Genomic DNA, 22,470 nt, shown 5'->3' on the forward strand with positions numbered 1-22,470 from the left:
GGCTCTATCGCTCGCCGCCGCTTCTTCCACCACCCCTCCCCGCAGCCGGGTGGTAGCGGCGGGGCCGGAAGGGGCGCGGCGGCGGCGGGTGCCATGGCGGTGGCGGGGCCCTTCGCGCTGGTGACCAGCTGCGCCGCCGGCTTCGCGGCCGAGGAGCTCGTCAAACGTGAGTCGTGCTTAGCGGCGCGCTGCAGAGCCAGGACGGGGGCTGCTCTGGGGCCCGGCCTGCCCGGAACCGCCGGCTTCGGCTTGGCAGCGCCTTTCCCGGGGCCCCCAGGGGCGGCCGTTTTTCGCCTCACACCCGGGCCTGTGGCGCTCAGCCGCCTCCCGGTCAGGGGGGCGTCAGGGCCTCCTGACTGCAGTGAGGAAATGGGCTGTGAGGGAGACGGTGCAGATCGTTTCGTTCCTTCTGGCAACAAGGAGTAGCAGCAGCATCGGCCCCACAGCAGGCAGGAGGAAAGGGAAGCCCCATGTCCCTCAGTGCTTTGCTGTCCATTGGCCATGTCACTGTCCTAAGTTATACCTGAAATAAACAATGTGAGCCTTGAGACTCAATACAGATATCCCTTTCATAGAATCACAGGCTGGTCTGGGTTGGAAGGGACCCCAAGGATCACAGAGCTCCAACCCCCAGCCACAGGCAGGGCCACCAACCTCCAGGCCTGGAGCTACACAAGGTTGCCCAGGGCTCCATCCAACCTGGCGTTGAACACCCCCAGGGATGGGGCACCCACCCCCTCTCTGGGCAGCCTGTTCCAGCCCCTCACCACTCTCTCTGTAAAAAACTTCCCCCGGTATTTAATTTAAACCTTCCTTCCTCTAGCTTTAATCCATTTCCCCTTGTCTTGCCATTGTCTACCCTTTAAAAAAGTTGATTATCCACCTGTTTGGTCTGTAACAAGAGAAACAGGTTCATGAGACCATGAGGCCTTGCTGCTGGCCATTCACACATACAGTGTGACTAGTTACCTCGTCAGAGGACACATCAGTGTTCCAGACAACCCCTAGAACAAGAGGAGGATGTCAGAGGGGCTCAGGAGAATCAGCGAGGGGAAAACCAAGAGCAAACTAAATACCATCCCCTCTGGTTTCACCTTTCCATTAATCAACAGACTGGGACTTTAAGGATAGTAGGATTTCTAAAATTCCTGGCAAGTCCAAACTCCCACTTAACTCACACTTGCTTTCATGCATTAGAGCATTTGTTGTCCCAGTGCAGAAGCACAAAAAAAGGCAAATCTAAAAAAAATATTTCTCTGTGCTGTTGTCAGAATTGTAGATTAGACTTCTACCAAATGCATAGAATTAATTCAATAGGAACTAGATTTCCTGGAATCCAGCTGCCCTTTTTAAGGCTTGAAAAAGGTGATGCAAGGCCTGAGCAGCAGCAAAAACTTTGGTGGAATTTTTAGTAATTCTAAAATCAGGAGATACCAGGAAGAAGCTGTTTAGATCTTTGTTGTTTCACCATTGTGGCTTGTTAGTACAGCCTTGCTTTTTTAGGGAGCTGTCATGAACAGTTTGACATACATCAACATACATAACTCATCAACAGTCCCAACCCCTTTCCAGGATTTCTTTTTGGCTGTTTCTGAGCCAGGTCTGACCTAGGAGCCTGATAAAGCAGAGGGCTGCCCCCAGGGACTGGCTCCCTCCATCTCATTAAACCACATTTTGAAATGAGAATGGCAGTATAAGGTCTGCAGTCAAGGGCTACTCTGTTCTGAGACTGGATTATTTAATGGGATTCCATACCAAAGAATAAGTTCTGTAAAATCTTATTCTTGGTTGGTTGTTTGGGAGGAAGATAGAAGCAAATAAGGAATTATTCAAGGTTCCTCTAGGTTTTTCCAATTAGTTTTCATAGTAAAATTAAGTTTAAGATAAAAGGGAGCAAAAAGCTTCATAGAAATGCTATTTAATATCTGATAAAGCTTTAAAGCTTAACTTTAAAAAAACCCCACCCTGAAACCTTAAAGCATTACTCATGTTGAAGTGCTAGGCTTCCACTGTTTTCCAGTGCCAAAACTGGAGTCTCACAGTAAGTCTTTAGGTTCTCTGGCTGGGTTGGGGTTACCTCATGAAAGACAAAAAATCTTACCAAAGCAAACATGATCATTTACTAAAATACCATGAGAATTCTAAGTTCCTGCTTTGTATATACAAAGTGAAATGACATCAGGTCCAGGAGCATAAGCAGGACATTTAGGGACACGCTAAGGACCAGACAGCAGCAGCTGGCAGTAGCTCAAGGGTGAGACCAAGACCATTACATTAGTGCCTTCAAGGCAGTAGTGTTTGAGATACAGTTTTATATATGCTGTTAAATACTGTGTTGGTTGGTAGGATCCATGGACTCAAAACCCAACTTGTGTGTATCAGAAACATGAAACAAAGCCCTGAACAAGCACTACCACTGCTGTGGTGCTGGGTTTCCCTGGTTCATGCTTGTTGGTAGGCAAACCTCATCATTTCTGCTGCCTCCCAGAACTTCCCAGGTTAATAACAGGGGGTTTTCCTCCAGCATTTTCATCATGTTCAATAGGAAATGGCTTCAGGATGAGAACAGTATTATGGTACATTTGCTAGATACATTTTTACTCAAGTTTTGTTGGTGGCCCTGAATGCTTTATTTTATTACATAGTGGCAAAACGAAGCGATTAAAGCACAAAGTAGGAGTGGTTTTTCTCTTAGATGTATTTATCCCAAACTAAAACAGCAAACAAGATTGGTTTAGTTTTTAGAAATGCTGGCCAGCAGATAAATACTGTCTGATGAAATTTATTTTTACTATTTACCACTCCCCTCCTCCCCCTTTCCCTACAGCAAAATATCTATGCTGACTATGTATTTCTGAGTTCTCTTTACTCCCTGTGTAATTCGCAGGAGTATTTTTTATGGTGTATTCCACCAGGTGGCTCTCAAGGCCCAGAATGTGAGAACTACATGGTATACCTACCAACTGTGAGGGCTTGAGATCACATAGGGCATCAGAGAAAAACAAATGACGTTCTTACAGCAGGTAATCAGTCTGAAAAGACACTAGGAAGAGTGATCGATACCTTAATCTCTTTAAAAAAATTGCAAAGAGGAACTGTAATAATTCTGAAAAAATATTGCTATTAAACACACAATATAGTAAAAGTGTTTAAATATCAGCTGGGCATTAGAAAAGAGTACTGCAGCAAGAGACTAGGTATCTACATGTGGTTTCTTGATTATTATTCAGCTCTATCTGAAGCATTTCTAGTCCCCAGTTCTACTTTGGAAAAAGTATTTGCTGCCTTGCATGTACAGAAGAGTTACTTACTAAGCCTCTGCTACAGAAAGGGAGTGGATATGAGGCTTTACAATTTTGCCATGTCCTGTTCCTTGTCTTCTGAATCATTGTTCATTTTTTCTTGCCTATATGCAAGCTTATGAAGTTAAGAGTCAACAAGTTTAAATCAGTAGAGTGAGCAAAATCTCGTTACTAGCTGAAATTAATTAGTAAGAACTATTGGTTAGAAATTTTTCCAATTTAGTAAAGAATGTAGATACTTATGGGTAAAGAAAGGACACAACTAATGAGTTTACTGAAAAACATAAGCTACTGAAAGTAAAAAGCCCTTTTCCTCTGGACAGGATGCACAGAAGTTTGGAGTTCACGGGGCTTTACAATACCAGCCACTGTCAGCTCCTGGATTGAGGCATGAACAGATCTCATCTGTCAGTTGCTGTTGTGTTCTGAAATGGTTTTCTGATAGAAAGTGGGCAAAATGAGTCACAAACTGGGATAAACTGGAAGATAATTGTCTGTGCTGACAAATGTGATGTTAGCATAGGTGGGCATGAGTGCAGGGGTCTTGGAGGTGACTAGTCACAGTGTATGCAGGAGGTGATAACATGAGGCTGATACTGGAGCTACCTTAGAAATGTTCTGTCTCAATTCAGTGTAGATGAGAAGCTTCTATTGCTCCACAGTGTGGGACACTGAAGTACAGGGCACCTTAATTAGTATTCAGCAATTATTGATAAGATTGTAAAAGTTATTTTAGTAAGGTAAGTGTCCAGCATTAGTAGTTGCAGTATTTCTTGGAGTCCCCCGAGCTGCAAATCATGTTTTCCATAAAATCATAGAATAGTTTGAGTTGGAAAAGACCTTCAAGATTGAGTCCAGCCATCTATCCAGCCCTACTAGGTCCAACACTGGACCACATCACCAAGCACATCTACTCTTTTAAACCCTTCCAGGGATGGTGACTCACCCACCTCCTTAGGCAGCCTGTGCCAGTATCTGACAGCACTTTCAGTAAAAGAATTGTTCCTAATGTCCAACCTAAACTTCCCCTGACACAACTTGAGGCTGTTTCCCCTTGTCCTGTCACTGGCTACCAGGCAGAAGAGACTGACCCCTACTAAACAATGGTCTTTTGTAGCATGAACTTTTCCCTGTGTGCTTTTAGTGCTCCCTAATGCTGCTGCATTTGGAGTCTGTTTGCATTCCTGTCAGCCAACCAAGCTGCTCCTGCTTTATGAAGAGGCAAGCTAATGAAGTCAGCCCAGTAGGCCTGCCTACTGTTGTGGTCAAAGTGACTCAGTTGGTTTTCCAGGCTCTTTGGATGGCAAACCACTGACACTTTCAATGGTCGGGGAGTTTGCAATTAAAAAAACCTGAGTAACTCACTAGAGGCAAGTTTGACAAGTCACCTCCTTTTGCCATATTGATTTTCTAAACATATATTCTGTATCCAAATAAAACTCTCAGTTTTATTCAGATGAATATCCTCTGAAATTAGATCTGAAATTGTTACGGCCAATGTTGGTTTTATTTCATTAAGATACAGGTTGTCTTGAAAAAGATTCCTGGAATCTGGAGGTGTTACCATAACCCTTAAAACTAGTTCCAACATGGAATATATATATATATATCCTTGACAACTCAAACTGAGCTGCAGTGTATATTCCTCTTGTAGTCTCTGCTTGTTTACTCTAAAGGCCAAAACCCAACTGGTCTAAGTGATTTTTGTGGAAGAGAACTATTCACAAGATAGCCAAAGTGCATTTAGTTTCCTGCCATGAGTAATTAGGCTTTTGCAGGAATTTATTACAGCCCTCCATGCAGGCTGAGACATATCAAGGCAGAATCCTTTCAGAAAGTTCCTGCAGTGCTTGGCCTTTAGTCTGCAACATCCATTTTTACTGGGAGGAAGATTTCACAGGGGATTGGCAAAATCTCTTTGGATGAATGATGGGTAATCAGAAGCACAATGGGATGAAAGACGACTGCTTAAAATACAGCAACAAGTAGCATGTAATGGGAAATGGGGCATGTCCTCATTCTTCCAGCAATACTTTGAGGCCACAGTTTGTCCATAAACTCTTTTAAAAAAAAAAATCACAGACCAAATGTGAAAGTTCTTTCACATCAGCTTTTAAAAGTCTTCTCTGAGAAGCTTTTTCCTTCCTTATTTTTCCTACACTGAAGTGACTTTTGAACTGGCTTCCTTTCCTTACTCAGTTTCCCTCCCTTTTCTATGTCTTATAGCTGATTTTCTGGGTTTCAGTAATTTGAAACTTAGCCTCTTGTGGCATTGACTTGCAGTTCTGTTAGCTTGAAACAGATTTTTTTATCTAGTTTTAACTGTCAAAACACTAATCAAGGGAAACTTGTAGCATTTCTTTCTGTAGCATTTAAAACCTAAAAAAACCCATCTTGTTTCCAGGGCAAAAAATTAAGGTTATGCCTGCACTTGAAAAGCAAGTCAACAGGTAATTCTGGAAAGAAAAGGCATTCCTGTGTTTTGGGCATGCAGAGTGACCTTCTCTGTCAAACCTGTTTCCTCTCCCAATTGCTGTAATCTTGTTGGGTTATAACAAGCAGGGTGAAAGTAGCTCTGTGGGCCCCAATAGCCCATTTAGTCTGGTAGCGGTTGGCATGTATTGAATAGTCCTGCCTACCAGGGATACCAAACTAAATTGTACCATGAGCAGCACTTAATATCTAGTAATTCATACAGCTCCTGTTTTCTTGTAGAAAAAAATAACTTGGCATCTGCCAAAATGCATTTATTATAGTAGAATATGTACTTTAAAGCTATAGATTTTATAAAATGACATGCTATTATTTGATGATCTGTTTTCCTAATTATTTGGTTGGGGGGGGTTGTTGGTTTCTTCTGTTTTATTGAGGTTTTGTTTGGGTTTTCTAATGAGTAGACTTGATGTATTTCTGTAGCCTAAATTGAAAAGCATGGCTTTAAAGCTAACTGAAAAGCTGTCCTTGTGTTTCCCTGGATGATGGGTGCATAGATGTTTGCTTCATATCCAGAGAGGATAATATCAGCTAATGCAAACAAGCTAGAGGTACCTGCCACAGAGTGACTGCAGTATTACTATGAAGCATTGCAGGGCAAGCAGAGATCCATGTATACAAGTTTGAGATAAGCATGAGAAGCAGCTTCTGTGTGCCACTGGAACTGGCCTGTGCTGCTTGAGTGGTTAAAAAAGCCCTCAGGGAGGGGGCAACCAACACCTCACTGGGAAACCTGTTCCAGTGTCTCACTACCCTAATCTTATCCCAGAATAGCTTCTGACTGAAGACAAAGTACTCTGAAAACTAGTGTTATTCAAGTAAAAAAATTAATCAAACTTTGACCAGGAAAATACATCTAGATGTGGCTTTTTTTAATATGAACTGTGACAGAGGATTCATCCCTCCCAGGTTTCTGGTTCCAAGGTCAAATTCTGCTTTTAGATTCCGTCCCCTCCTCAGTGGTTCAGACCTCTGTGTGCTGCCTTCTGCACCATGCTCATTCGCTAGTTAGATTTCTCCAACTTTGCAGTTGCAGAAGTCATTGAACCTTTCTATGGCAACCTTGGCAGTGAGAATTTTCCACCTTTTTATTGATAAGATACATGTAATTTCAATTTTGAGTCCAAATTATTTGGTAAACAGACTGTTCCAACATGTCCAGGAGCTGTCTCTCAATACCTTTAAACATGACCCTTAAAACCTTTGAACTCCCATATACTTTTTTATTTTAAAACTCTTCCATTGCCCAAAGAAATTCTAGATGATACTGCATCAATTTAATATATTAATTTACCAGTGGTTTAAGGTGTCCATAATTATCTGGCCTGAACAAGATGCTCTGCCCTTCCCTGTGGGATACAGGATGGGATGCTCCCAACTATAACTCAACTCCACCAGGTGGCTGTCACACCATGAGGATGTGCTCTGAAGGTTGCCACCAGCACAGGAAGGGCAGTGTTTAACACTACTTTATCTAAGCACTGCCTTGGATTTTAATTGTTGAACTCCTACATGGAATTTAATGGGAATTACAACTGAATTGTAGCAACTTGGGTTATTTTCTCATTAGTTACCTTCAGGTTTTGGTCACAGTCAAACAGTTCTTTACATCTGAATGAAGATGCAAGGTTTGTTTCTGCTGTAATAAAGTCATTTTTCTCTCTATACATCCTGTTTACAGGCAGTGAGTTTGAGGCTTACACTTTAAAAGGCATTTCCAGGAAAAAAGGCTTGCTTTAAGAGCTTTTGTACCATATATTATTTTGAAAGCTAGATAATGAACTCTTGAAAGCTAATAAACTGTAGGGCAGAGTGACAAACTGAGCTTGACTTTTTAAAGATCTTGGATATACCCTGTTTCATTATAGTAAATGGAGGTGGCTCTGGAGTGGCATGGTACCAGGCTTTGCTAGACAATGTGCCTTGATGCCTATTTTGTCACCCATCTCATTCATTTCCTTTTCCACAGGTATCACAGGAAAAGACGACCTTACTGTTGATGCAGTAACAAGTGGAAGAGTGAATTTCTACCCCTGGACAATAGATAATAAATACTATTCTGCAGATATTCACCTCTGTGTGGTACCAAACACATTTCTTGTTACTGGAGAGATTGCTGAATCTGTACAAGCATTTGTTGTGTACTTCGACAGCACAGTAGTAAGATGCTTCTTTATTATATTGCTTTATCTGTATGATGCAGTTATCACAGTGATAAGCCACAAATTGCATCCTCTTCATCTTGTGCCATTCATTCCTTTTAGGCTGTTATATTAATTGCCAGGAGATCAATGTTAGATTATGCCTGCTATCAATGGAAGCAGCTTTCCTCCCTTTTACTGTCGTACTCCAGCTGGAAGAAAGGTTTTCAGGATGCAAATATCCCACTAAGTTAAGAAACTCCTCCTCCAGACCACCACCTCCAGCTTTAGTCCTAGCTGATGCTCATTCAGAAAGGCTGCTTTAAGATAGCCAAGAATGAAGGAGCTAAATGTAAAATTCAGTGCTATCATTTTACCCCCAAATTGTTTCTGCTAAGCTGGCAGCAGTGAAAACAGCATCTCAGCAAAAGCCAGGAAGATTCAGAGACCAAAAAAAAAAAATCATTTTAAACAAGGGATTGGGGTTTTACCACAGAGGAGAACAGATACATACCACACATTCTACAGTGATACCTTTAACCAGACATTTTGGGGTGGTGGCTAGAGCAATGGAAATAGGTCACCAGCCCAAATAACATCCAGTTCAGTGCAGAAGATGGAATAGCTGCACATTGAACTCAGAATATGCTTACAATTAAATACTCATGATTACACCTTAAATAAGAATCTTTCCTAATCTACACTAGAATTGCATAATTGATACTGAACAAGAAAGGGAGGCCCAAGGCAGTAGGAATTCCTCATCTAAAGGTAAGCCAAGAATCAGAATGAAGTTGTAAGTCAGCCTCTCTGATTACAAGTGCTTTAGACATACTTGATATGCAGCCTAGCATACTTCCTTACTTCATTTTGTTCCTCTACTATTAAAGGTTTAAAACTGGTTTAAAAACTAAAGTATTTGATAACAACAAACCTCTTTGGAATAAGTATTGTTGGATTTATTTTTTTCTTTTAGAAATCTGGACTTGATAGTGTCTCTGAATGGCTTCCTCTGACAGAAGAGTGGCTACTAGAAGTCATGATCCTGGTTTGTAACAGAGTATCTGAAAATGGTATGAAACCCAAAGTTCCAAACTGACTTAGACTTAACCTTGCATAATTTATTTTCTAGTTAAATCAGTAATTGTTTGAAATATCTGTGGGAGGTAGAGCTTGAGACTTGTTTGAGAAGAAGTAGCTGTGGTTGAAACTTAATTTTAGTCAGAATTTTACAAGCTTGCTTATGATGAGCTCTGTGTATCCCCTTCCTGGGACAGCAGCAGGGATTGCAAGAACCTTAACAAGGCATTTATATTGCTGGGTGTGCCTGAGCCTCACTGGTGAAAAGTGGGGATGACTGGTGGTCGCCTAACTCCCATGGAAAGTACACTCATCTTTCTTTGACTATTCAGACATTAAACACACACATCTGCTTTGGCTGTGCCATACAACACCACTCTGTAAGGGGCAGGTATGCCCCTGTAACTTAACTCAGATTCAGACCTTGAGTTAATAGAAGTCTTCATTCTCTGTAGCATTTCATTTACATTTCCCTTGGAGTACTCACTGCAAAGCCATTTGAAAAACCAAAAGCAGTTCAAATGAGGAACTTGCTTAATTAGGGAGTCTTTGGATTCAAATTCAAAGTGAATGGAGGCCCCACTTTTGCTCCATGCAATCCAGAATAAGCAAACAACTTTGGTGAAATAAAATGTAGGTTCAGCTGCTGATATTAGTCTTAAATGTGTGTGTTCAGTATACATTTTTGTTTCTCCCCCCTAGGTGTTAACAGACAGAAAGCTCAAGAGTGGTGCATCAAGCATGGCTTTGAACTGGTAGAACTTAGTCCTGAGGAACTGCCTGATGAAGATGGTAGGACTCCTGCTTCTGGCACAGCAGAGTGTCCTCTAAACAATTGCAAAGGGGATAATTTTATTTATGTGCTCTACATGATTACAGCATGGAATGCTCCCAGTTGCTGAGGCTTAGTCTCAGCTATAAAAGGTCAGGAGAAGGAGGAGGTTATTTCCTCCAAGAAATTCCATTTGTCTCCTCCCAAATCCAGCTGCTGTTTATGTAGCATCTACATAAAAATAATATCTGCTCCTTGTTCTGGCACTAATCCTAGGCCTATATTGATAGATTAGAAGCACTTACATTCCACTTTGGAAGTAAATCTAAACTACAGCCAGAGAGATGCACAAGGGCAGGAGAAAAATTCTTTTTCCTTTTTAAAAAGACTTATAAAACTATAAGAGAAGACAGATACTATTCAAATGGTGACATGATAGGCTGAACAGAGATTGTTGAAAACATTTTAGACTCGTGTGCACTGTTACACAGGAAATAAACCAGTTTCAAAATCACTGGCTAACCATACGTTTATAACTTGAAAAAACCCATCAAAGTCAGAAGTGTGATGTTCCACTCTTGAAAAGTGACTGTGCACTTCCTGACAGCCTTATCAGCATCAGCCTTATCTCCTCATTTCAATGATAAAAAAGTGTTTACATCTTACCTCTATAGAGCCAAAATGAGATAACAGACTCCACTTCCAGGCTCGAGGGGGATTAGTCACTAACATTTGCTCTATTTCAGGTTCAGCGAGTACATAGCTGTCACCAAAAATAATTCTGTGTAAAGGCCTAAGCTGGAACCCCTTCCCCCACTGACAAGCCTAGATAAAAATGGTATCTTCAGTAGCTAAGATTGCCCCTTCTACCCTGGCTATATCTTTAAAGATATGGGTTTTTTGCAGGTTGTTAGTCGGGGAGGGGAGGGTTCCACATAGTTCTGATAAGCAGAAACCAGAAAAATCAGGAGTGTATGAAGTTTTCTTATGAAGTGCTTTAAAAGGAAATCCTAGTGACATTGTCAAGTTGTTTTTTGTGGGGTTTTCTTCTACTGAGTAATTGTTATAAAGAACAAGCTACTTACTCTTTAAGTAGTTTAAGTAATAGGAATAACAACAACTCAGGATGTTCATATTTGGAGTATTAAGATATATGTTGTTTCCTGGATTTAATATGGTTGTTGATTCACTTCAATTCATACGTAGATGGAAATGTATTCTACTAACATATTTACCCTGTAAACATGCTGTATGAGCTACCTAGAAAAGAAAATGGATGTAGCAAACACACTGGGCCAATCTGTGTTTAAAAAGGATGACATTTCTGGCAGCTCATCACAAATGATCTGGAGCTCTTGCTATGACTGCACTGTCAGTGTGTGCTGTAAGGACAAGACCTCTGAACTGAGGCTCTTCTTAATGGCTGCGATACAAAACCAAACAGCAGTGTCAGAGGGCAAAATATTTCATCTAAGGGGTCACAGACAGCTTTAAATTAATTTTTAAAGGCAGTTTCAATTACTGCACCTGTCCATGAGTCATCCTAGGAGAGTCTGATTTTTAAGCAATCCCATTTTTGTATCCAAAGGGCTGTTGTTTTTTCCCCTGTTGCTTTGTGAGACCAGCACAAACATGGGAAGTTGACTAAACCCAGGAAATGGGAAAACTGACTTTATACAAAGTGGTGTCAGATCTATTCAGTAAATAAGTTGAAGTCTAAATAATACTTTCCCAAGGTACTGTAATTCACAGGATTACTGGAACATTTGGAATTAGATGTCATGGAGATAACTTTACAATGATAATTTTTAACAAGCATCTCCCCTTTTTCAAATTGCTGAAGTTCTTTACTTCCTAAAGGAAGGAAAATTAATTCTAACCACTACTTTTATGCCATACAGCATTCTAAAAGACCACCGGGGGTAAAAGATGCCTTGCTTAACAGCAACTTATTTTTCTATTACATTTACTTCTATGTTATTTAACTAAACTCCAGTTAGAATTTAGGTCTCTACAAAAGGCTGTGATGTCACAGTTCATAATGCCTGGGAGCCTAGACTAAGGAGATGGGCATTCATTTAGATTTATTTGTATGAGCAGTGATAAAACAGGACAGGCATTCAGACACACACCTTATGGACAGGCATGTTATGGGTTTGGTCTGGTTATCAGGAGTGCAGTGTCTTTGTCTTTTGTTTTAGATGATTTTCCAGAGTCCACCGGAGTGAAGCGAATTGTACAAGCCCTGAATGCCAACGTGTGGTCCAACGTAGTCATGAAGAATGGTATGTAACACTGGTTCCTCTTCAGGGAATTTTGCAGAATGCAGGGCCTAAAGGGCTTACTTTTAGTGAAAGCTTAAACCAAGGAGCTATGGTGCCACTGCACCAGTACACTCCTCAGCCTTTCACATGGTTTCATTGTCCCTTGAGGCAATGGGTGAGATTTATTCCCATTTCAGCATCTGTTCCTCTTCCCTCAGTACTTTTAACTTGCTGCCTTCCAATAACTTGAGATAAATATTTCACTTACTCTTCAAATTTCAATTAAAAAAAAAAATCAATGCTTGTTTCACCAGACTCTAGCAGCACATAACTAATCATTGACTGATGCATGATTTAGTGTAGAAATAGTTTTAAATTCCAAGTTTATTACACTTTTTTTAAAAAAAATGAAACAGGGATGAGAATAGCAAGTGTGGAGCTGAGAGTAGGCAAAGAAATTCTTTCAGATGGCTGTTGAATGACATGCTAAGTCTGTGCTAAGGAGACTCTCTTCCCTCCAGAAAACCCCATGAGTGCATGGAAACCACAGAGTTTTTTGAAAGCAGCACAAAACCCAAGCAAAACCAGATCATTTCCTGCAGATAACTGACTATCAGGTAGAGATAGAATTATGGAGAGATCACATTAGGATTAGACTCATTAGAAAAGGAAACGCTGTGGCTAGCCCAGAGTTAGCACAAGTGTAGCTACTTCCATTTGCTTGAAAATCTTTAATTACCTTTCTAATAGCACTGGCTGGTGCAGAAAGCGTGGGAAGATTAAACTCTTGCGAAGCTCTTGGCTTTACATTTCCTGTTTCACAAAGTCATGTCCCACTAAGAACCTTCCAAAGCTTGTCTGCTCCCTGATGGACAATTTTCCACTGTTTCAGCTTCTTCCTTCCCACATCTTTTTAACTATAATGATTTCAAGTGCTGATAGGCTTCTGCTAGTTCCTGTAACTGCAGCGTGGTCCCTGGGACTCAGAATTAGGGCAGGAATTACTAAACAGATATTTTTCTTCTTAGGTAGCATTTTGAGTTCTCATACCACATTAGAATAAAGTTGTTGCTTCTAACTTAATGTAACAGTTATAAAGAAATAGGTAGCCACTTGACATGGTGTGAAATTACCTCACTAGCACTGGAACAGCTTTCTTAACAGCTTATTTCCTGCATTTGACTGATGCCACGTTACAGAGGAACAGAATTTAGTCACATGTTCAGTTCTTCATGCAGGGAAATTCCTGTGCATCATTAGTGTGCTCTGTAAAGGTCAGACTCCTTGAAAATCCAGATTTTCTATCTCCACAGTACAGAAACCACACAGCATTAATGCACGTTACAACAGACCCATCAGGAAGTGAGCTATTTTTGGAAGCTGTTGCAGCCTGACTATGCCTTCAAAGGGAAATTGTTGAGCTCACTTTACTTAAAATAAAACTTTCTACAGCTTGTAACATATCTTTTGTTTTCAACTTCCTCCTGATCCTGGAAACTGGCTGCCACATAAACCAAACTTTGGCTTTTCTACTGTATCACCTGGAAGCCCTGGCCACTTAGAAGCCTTATCCAGTCATACATCACACAGAGATTTTTTTATGAAGATATTTATGTAGTAGCACATTTAAGTGTGGAGCCATCCAAAAAGCATCTGTCACCTTACTTCAGCTGTTTGTATGAGAATTTAAGTCTACAGACAGAGCACAAATGACTTATTTTGAGTGCAAGCATTCAGCCTGTATCATTTTAAGATGCTTTAACTTAAAACCAAGCACAATTCTTCTTACCTTGTGAGGTAGGTTCTACTAGAAGAAAAACAAGTGGTTTTACCCAAGAGTCTCCAGAGAGCAATTCCCCTTTGTGATTGGTATGGAGTTGGTGGTTCTCCAGGCCTCAGAGCTCCATTCAGGCAGAGAATCAGATAGCTTTCTTCCTCCACTGCAGAAAAGCATGTGTAATTCTTCACTGCATATCATCCCCATACAAAATGGGGGGTACTACTCCTGTCTTAAGGTGTTTACTTCAAGGGCAAACCCAGTTGACCTAGGTAGCAAGAAGAAAAACAAATTTACTGCTCTCAGAGAGGAGCTCCCTGCCTGCATCCTGCTTAAATACTCACCTCAGTGATCCCGGCTGAAGGTGGTTACTTAGGGTGGGGCCAGTAATTAGCCTGATTTAAGGGATCTAGTTAAGCTCCTTAAACACCTTGTGAATTTTGACATTTTCATTCTGGTTGTACATGGAAGTCAGGCTCATCACATGCCAGCTAGAGACAGCCCATGGTAGAATATAAATAAAGGCAGTAGAGAACATTTTGCTGTGGAAGGAGCATGTGTGGCTCTTGAAGCCCTGCTCAGAGCACAGCAGGCCAGAGCTCGGCAGCAGCTGATGGGTGATACCTGTGAACTGATGCTTCTTGAGAAAAGAAGCCTGAGAGGGGCTGTTATTCATGTTTATAAATATCTCAAGTGTGGGGGACAGGGGAAATGGGCAGCCTCTTCTCAGTGTCTGTGGGGACAGGACAAGGGGCGATGGGCTCAGGTTGGAGCACAGGGAATTCCACACCAATCTGGGGAAGAACTTCTTCCCAGTGAGGGTGAGGGAGCCCTGGGACAGGCTGCCCAGGGGGGTGTGGAGTCTCCTTCTCTGGAGAGATTCCAGCCCTGTCTGGACACCGCCCTGTGTGCCCTGTCCCAGGGACCCTGCTTTGGCAGGGGGTTGGACCCCATGGGCTCTGGAGGTCCCTTCCAACCCCTGTGAGTCTGTGATCGCAGAGCCACCAACTCTTACGATAAGCTGAGTGAGCTATTTGTTGGCTTTGATGCTGTAAGAACACTCTGTAAGGCATCACCCACTTCCTGAATTGCACCCAGAAGTTGAAATAATTTTTACATCCAGTAAAAAAGAGTTTATAGGAAGGCTTTTTCAAGGGTGTGCCTGCAACTGAGTGTTATGTCTGCCACCTCCCTAACCACGGATCCAGGAACAAATAGCTGGTTTTCAGAGATCCCTGCTGTAGATTCCAGCACTTTCTAACTGGGACAACGTTTTGTAATTACTCTGGCTAAGGTTATGTGTAGGTAGGAGGAGGGGGGATGGAGCCACTGTCATCTCTCTGTACTGGGTGAACTCTCACAGATAGGAGAGGTACACGATTAGGTCACTGCATCCGCCCCTCTGCCAGTGTGGGAATGTTCTCACTTAAGTACATTCTGGACTGCAGCGTCCAGTCTTCAGATGACTCAGAAATTGGCTAAATGTTGATCTGTGAAGTGCTCTGAAGACAGCCTGCTGAGCCTTGGTGAATCTGCTTTGGTTTGTGGTGTGGGGGGGGTTCGATCTTTTATCACTCAATTAATTACCTGCTAATTTAGCTGGCTGGCTTCACGGGCTCTCACGTGTCTCCCAGCTGAACGGTTTTAAGGCGATTTCATACAGGAGACTGATTCACAGAGTATGAATCAGTGTGATCTGTTAAAGCAGTAAAACTGGGTAAAACAGCCAGTTGGAATCACAGAATCACCAGGTTGGAAAAGACCTTTAAGATCATGAAGTCCAACCATTCCTGTCCTGTGCTAAACCATATCCCTGAGCACCTCATCTCCCCTTTATTTAAACACATCCAGGGAAGGTGACTCAGCCCCTCCCTGGGCAGCCTGTGCCACAGCCCCACAACTCTGCCAGGGAAGAACTTTTCCCTCACATCTGAGCTGACCCTGCCCTGGGGCAGCTTGAGGCCATTGCCCCTTGTCCCATCTCCTGTCCCCTGGCTGAAAAGACCATCGCCCACCTCTCTGCACCCTCCTGTCACGTCACTGTAGGTGGGGAGAAGGTCTCCCCTCAGCCTCCTCCAGGCTGAACACCCCCAGCTTCCCTCATGATTTGCTTTCCAGCCCCTTCACCAGCCATCAATATCTGCTGAGTGTTGAGGAGTGGGAGAAGAGGGCTGGGACAGGATGCACATTAATGAAGTACACTGCAAAGATTATTAACCAGGAAATGAGGTCTTAGTAATTCTCTAACATGTTTACATGTTTTCTAGATAGCTGATGGGTTTAGCTACACATTCAGCTCTTCAAAATTAAATTTGGTGTAAATGGCAAGTAAAGTGGGGCAGTGCATAAAATGACATCATCTCAACATTTGAGTCTGGAGCTTAGTCATTACTGTACTATTAATTTAAACCACATTTTTAAAAAAAGAGTAATCTTAATCTTTCTTCTGGCACAAGTCATTGTTTTCTGGCTATTTGTAGTATGATAGCTTAGTATTAATTCTTTTTTAGTTGACTAAATTCAGAGACTTTCAGAAGAATCTCCTGAGTCCCCTGTATAACTGGAAATTCTACTCAATGCAAGGCCAGCAGAAAACATGGCTTAGAAAAAACCCAACCTACAATATCACCTATTACACATACATTTTTATTTTAAAAAAGTTTAAGAAATACAGTTTAAAAAACTGTACAGTACCTATTACCTTAGAGAAAAAGATGACTGTCTAGTTTTAAGTTTGAATTAACTTTTTTTCGTTTGGATTTTAACATACCCTTGAAAAAACCTCAGTGTCTTAGCAGATCTGGAAAGCCTGGAGCACCTTGGGATTTGATGGCTGGGTCCTTCCATCAATTCTGAATTGGATATTTTAAAATTGCCTTTGCCCTCACTGCAGCACTCAACCTATTGAGTCAATGTGTGTATAAGCAAAAAGCACTTGTTGCATTTCCTGTATTTAACCACAGCCTGGGTGCTGCTTCCCATGGACCATAAAACCTCATCCACTGAATGCTCTGAGAGCAAATGCTGCTTCTGCACCTTAAAAACCTCCTGTTTGGAACAAGAGGACATTTACCACACCAAACCCTAACAGAGCACTGAATCCAATTAAGAATTAAAAAGAGCTCACATCTCTTGTGGCTTGCACATCTCTTCCCTGTTAGTAACATTTAGCAGCAAATACTGTTCATCTACTTTAAAAAAAAAAACCCTTTAATTTTTTTAATTTAAAAAATGAAATTTTCTGCTTAAAGCAGTTTTACAGAGTGCTGTGCTTGTCTTCCCTGAGGTACTCTCTGTGCCATCTGGTCAGCTACAACTGTTTGCAGTAATACTGAGTTTTCTGTCTAAACTAACAGCTGGTTTGTTTTCAGACAGGACCCAGGGCTTCGGTCTTCTCAGCACGTTAGCAGGTGCCAACGCTCACACTGGGTCAGAAGAGAACCAAGACACAGAAGTAAACAGTAATTCCTACCTCTTGTTCTTTGCTCAGATTGTTTCTTGTGGTGCTCTTTCCTGTTGTCACACTTGCTGTGGTCACGGGGGTAGCACGTGTGCCTGTCTTTTCCTGCTTTCCCAGGGAGGAAAGGCTTTCTCTTCACAGCCTAGTGGAATGTACTTAAAACCCAACATTTCTGAAGTGTGAAAAACTATCTGCATTTGTCTTACACGTCCTCCTGAGGCAGTTGGTCCTTGGAGCTGTCACCTCTTGGCTGTGAGCTTGCTGTTGTTCAGGGCACTGCCTCACAACTCATCACTTTACCTAGAGAAGTCTGCTTGTGTGCTCAGTGTTGAAAGCTCCTGGGTGTTGATCACACTGACTTCAGCACCCTGTAAATGTTTTACCCCAGACAACCTGCTGGAGCCAAGGGAGGGTTATTAAAAGCTCCATTTCAGATGATGGTTTTCATTAATATCCAAGAGCAGTATCTTGTGGGAAACAAAACCTGTCACTTGATAGTGTTATCTAAAAACCAACAACAAACCCATCAGAGAAAAGCTCCACGTGGTACCTACCTACAGTGCTGCACAAGTGGTACAGGTCTTGCAGTGAGGAAGTTTAAGCTGCAGAGTAAATTCTTGAAGTCAAACCAGGAAGCACTTGACTGCCAGGGATTCTTTTCAAGGTCATTATGTATCCTCTAATGTTTCTTTCTTTCCTGGCAGTCCAATCCATCAGCAGCAGAGGGAGAAGAATCCCATTCAGACAGCAGAGAAGATGGCACTAACACAAACCACCTGCAGATGGACAGCACTGTAGGTAAGCTCAGTCTCTGCTTGGCAGATGTGTTGGGATGGGCCCAGAAAGCTTTTCTGCAGTGAAAGTATGGCACAGATGTACTTGGCAGAGCAGCAGAGGTTAATGGCTCAGGCTTCAGATGTTCTGCTTGAAAAGACAGGCCCAAGTCTGGGTAGAAGAGAGTCTCTAAGGTTGTAGAGAAAAACCATGGTGGTTTGACCCAGCAGGAGGTGAGTGATGAGCACTCATCCTGGGTCCCTCCTAAGAGGTTCAAGTGTTTTAAGCTACAGGTCCTGAACTAATTGCACCATTCCTGGAGACAGGCCTTGCTTACAAGCTGTATGTAGAGATGATGTGATGGGTGGTGTTAGTTGTGGTCTAAGCATAATCTCATTACTCTCTAATTTACTGTGTGGCTGTTTCTAGGCAGATCATTTTATTATAAGCAAGAAACCTTGGGTGAACTCAGAACCACTCTTGCAGTTTGATGTATCAGAATGAATTACTGATGTAACGGTGCCTTGAGTTGTGTGTATGAACTATCAGGAAATTACATGTTTCTTTCCCTCCTGTGGGGTTGGAATTTGCAATTGAAATATATTAACTTGGTTTTTTACACTGTCTTTATTAAGGACAACCAAAATCCAACATGCAGTGTTCAAAACAATGATCTCCCATTTACTTCAATTGCAACTGCATACTCAACACTTCTGAAAGTCAGGTCTAAAGATATCAAAATAACTGGTTTTACCAGAAAGACTTTGATACCTGCTGACAAAAGAGAATTGCTGAACCTCAGACCAACCTATATGCATTGGTTCCAGATCCTGTGTTAGATATGGACATTCAGGAGTTGGCCAGCCTGACCACAGGGGATGGAGACGTGGAGAACTTTGAAAGGTTGTTTTCAAAGCTGAGAGAAATGAAAGGTACTGTACTGGGGAGACACCTACCCACTTCTGTCACCTGTTCTAATGGCTTGAAGGCATGGAAGCCAGTGTGTGAGTTAGGAAGATCGTACAAATTCCTGTTCTGCTGTCAGAGGGTCTTTATAAGTCACTGATCTTTTCATTAATTTGCCCTTTGTCTTGATAGTGCTTTTGAAAGAAGTAGGTACTGCTCCTCTGACTGCTGCCACACTGGTTTTGTCCACTCTGAACTCATGTGACAGAGGTTTCTATCAGGAAACCCTTTTTTTTGGCACTAAAACCATGTGCCCATCTCACAGTTTAAAGCTACAGATGTTGGAGCTGAAATCCAGCATGCTCAGAAACATCAGCTTTCTGCTGGCTTTTACTAAATGAGATTCCTTTTTTGTGATCTTAAACTGGTTTCTTGGTAGTCCCCTAAAACCAGCTGCAGTGTGTGTTTCTCTCCCTGCACTCTCCTGAGGTTGACAACCCAAGTCCTGTTGTTTTTCACAGATAAAGCTGCAACGTTGCCACATGAGCAAAGAAAACTGCATGCAGAGAAGGTGAGGCTTCAAAACTGGCACTGAAACCATTAAAAATTAGGGGGGGGGGGGTGTTCCTTCCTAAGTCATAGTTCCTGCTCCTTTAGAGTTCCTAAGTCAGGAGCAGTAAGACCAACCTGTGCAGGCTGAGGGAACAGACTGGCTGGGATCTCCCAAGACCTGAATAACAAACCTGGAAGTTTGGAACACCAGAAAAAGCTTTCCTCTTTCAAATTACTGAAATAGAGGCCCTGTAGCCAATGAGGGTGCAAGCCAGCTTCCCCTTGAGTCAATGGAAGAGCCTTAATCTCAAGGGAAATCTAATCATGTCTTAATTGGCACAAGTTTTGTACCACATGTGCCTCATGTGCTGCTGAAACTTCAGCCAGGATCAGCCTTGTACCTCAAAATGTGGCTGCTGGGTTTAGCTGCTGCCCAGACTCTGGGGTTTGGCTGGCAAATGCCAAACCTTCTCTCACCAGAGGGGAATTCTTCCCCTTTTCCCATCTTTTCCTTTTTTCCCTTCTCATCCTTAGGTGGCCAAAGCATTCTGGATGGCAGTTGGAGGAGACAGAGATGAGATCGAAGGTCTCTCCTCGGATGAAGAAAACTAAGTTCTCCTGTAGCTGTAAGCAACAGAGCAATCCTCAGAGAGCAATTGTTTCCTGCACTGAGCCTTTAGCACTAAAAGCCCCATTTAGCTTTAGTTGCTTTCCTTGGTTAAAGGATTCCCTGCCTCATTGTAGTAACTCATTCCCCAACACCTAATGCTTTAGAGTGGTTTTTGTCTGACTGTTGGTTTATTCTCTCTTGGAGAATTTCAGAAGGCAGGGCCTGCAGTTAGGGGGAATAATAATTAGTTTACATTTTTCAAATTAACATTTTTATTGCTTCCTCTTTTAGAGTTTAAATAAACAAATTTACTACTGGTTATCTTTCTACATATGGCTGGTGGTTGTTAAGTGACTACTTAATTCCAAGCTCAACATTTCAGATGCAGGCCCGTTTGATGGGTTTATGTAGCTTTATAGCTGACTTACCAGCTAAAACAAACCCGATTTATATGAGCCATGAAGAGAAAGTTGCTGAATTGTACCCCATTGTGGGCTGCTGTGCCAAGGCTGTGAGGTTAATCCTGCTGAGCGCCAAAGCTATTAAAAATGGCCCACAGGCTTTGAATTCTGTTTGTGTCTGTAAGTACATGGTCCTTCCCTGGAAAGGCAGGTGTTGTGCCACGCTCCCTGGCTTTCCATTAGAAACTACATTTGGGATTTAACACAAGACAGATTATTTTTGGGGTTTGCTGCTGTTCCAGGGGTGCAGTTCCCTGCCCAAACCTTCTGCAGTGCTTGGCCTCTGAGGCCCAGCGAACTCACAGACCTTCTGCTGGCAGATTCTGCCCTAAATACCTAAAGAGGAGAGCTGTGATTTCACCAACCCCATGCTGGTGTGTTTAGTACAGGCTTGTGTTCCTGCACGCTCCTTAGAAGGCATCGGGGTACGAGTCTGATTGGACTTGATGATCTTCCAAGGTCTCTTCCAACCTTGTGATTCTGTGAGTCACAAGTTGCTGTTTCCTGGTACCCAGGGTTGGGAAAAAATCCCTTTCTCCTTTGGTTTAGTAACTTGTCATCTCCTGCACAGTCACCAACCGGGAGCAGAAACATGCGAGGCACTGGGAAAGCAAGAAAGAAAGGCGTAGGCTGGGGAGGGAGGGAGAGGAGAGAAGGCAAACGCCATCCTGTCTCCTTCCTGCTGCAGTTAGCTGTCAGATCCAGTCCATGGATGAGCAGAAAGGGGCAGCCAGCAGAGACACCCTGCTGAAGAACCAGGCCTGGTCCTGTGCCTGGCTGGCACACCCCATGGAACAGCCTGTCCGGGCCCTTATCGATCTATAAACACGCCGTGTTAAGCAACCAGATTGGGACATTTTGAAATTCGCTTTTCCAGTGTCTGGGGTTGTGTTTTTTTTCACATCCATAAATTTCAGGAGTCTTGAGACAGTGGGTTTCAGAAATTATTTGATGGCTTTAAATTTTGAAAGTGCTTCCACAGTGGTGCTTGATGTTCATTGCCTCTTACAAGACAAAGCAAAGCTGAAACAACAGGCTGCTGTAAATCATCTCCTGGGTACAAACTGCAGCGTTTTCAACTCTTAAGAACTAGAACTGAAGCTTTGTTAATGCTTCAAAAAGCATTTCTCATGCAAAAAGCTGAGCAGTAGCTCCACCATAGTAAAATACATGATTTTTAAGAAGAAATGTTCCTTTTACAGGGCTACATATCCCAGCATTCAAGGCAACACACCTACCACTTCTGAACTGAAGGATACAAAGCATCTGCCAGGCCTTGCCATGACTTTGCCATCTCTTTCCCACACGCCTTTCTCACCAGCACAGAGCTGTAATGAAGAACAGAAGGGAAGTTCCAAGCAGGGAACAGGTTTCTGTGGTCGCTTCCTGGGAGGTGGGGGCTGGTTTGGGTTTGGTTGGGTTTTTTAGTTCCTTTCTAAAGGGCAGAAGCACAGAGTAACATGATGGAACACAGCAAGGAAAATAATGCACTTGAGTACTTGAGAAGAATCAGTCCTTTGTACCTGTGATTCCTTTATAAATGTGATTATACATGTGACAGATTATTTAAATTCAATAAAATTATGCAAATGGAAATCCAAGTTCTTCGCTGCCTTTGTTATAAGGTAGTGGCAGCTGGATGCCCACCACTGACACCTTAGCCCAGGAATCACGGGTGCCAGTTGGGGAATGTGCTTCTCCAGCCTGTGACAAATAGATTTGTATCATAGGAAACATCCTGGGAAGAGTCACAGCTCCTGGGACAGACGGTGACAGGAACGGGTCTTGGACAGCAAAGTATCACCAGGACAGAGGTGAGCTGATGGAGGGGCTGGAAGAGTAGGAGCTACATCCGACGGCCAGCGGCTCGCAGGGTCC

At 42.5% G+C, this 22,470-nt stretch overlaps 2 protein-coding genes across 2 annotated transcripts in view; one reads left to right on the plus strand and one right to left on the minus strand.

Annotated features, from left to right (window-relative positions):
* IQCH (IQ motif containing H) overlaps positions 1 to 95 on the minus strand; it is a gene marked incomplete at both ends in the record, with an annotated part of 65,380 nt that extends 65,285 nt beyond the window's left edge. The window contains one exon of the mRNA XM_084268260.1: positions 34 to 95. Within this exon, the coding sequence (XP_084124386.1) occupies positions 34 to 95 (62 nt within the window). The remainder of the gene's footprint in view (positions 1 to 33) is intronic.
* Positions 82 to 22,182, plus strand: AAGAB (alpha and gamma adaptin binding protein). The gene is made up of 11 exons (XM_084267882.1): positions 82 to 166; positions 7,765 to 7,955; positions 8,913 to 9,009; positions 9,719 to 9,808; positions 11,990 to 12,073; positions 17,201 to 17,283; positions 17,994 to 18,087; positions 18,891 to 18,995; positions 19,491 to 19,540; positions 20,056 to 20,147; positions 21,795 to 22,182. Exons 1-10 carry the CDS (start codon positions 94 to 96, stop codon positions 20,131 to 20,133), a joined length of 945 nt encoding a protein of 314 aa, XP_084124008.1. The 5' UTR covers positions 82 to 93; the 3' UTR covers positions 20,134 to 20,147; positions 21,795 to 22,182.
* Positions 22,183 to 22,470: the final 288 nt, after the last annotated feature.

This window comes from Gallinula chloropus (assembly GCF_964237585.1).
Source record: "Gallinula chloropus genome assembly, chromosome: 9".
NCBI lineage: Eukaryota > Metazoa > Chordata > Aves > Gruiformes > Rallidae > Gallinula > Gallinula chloropus.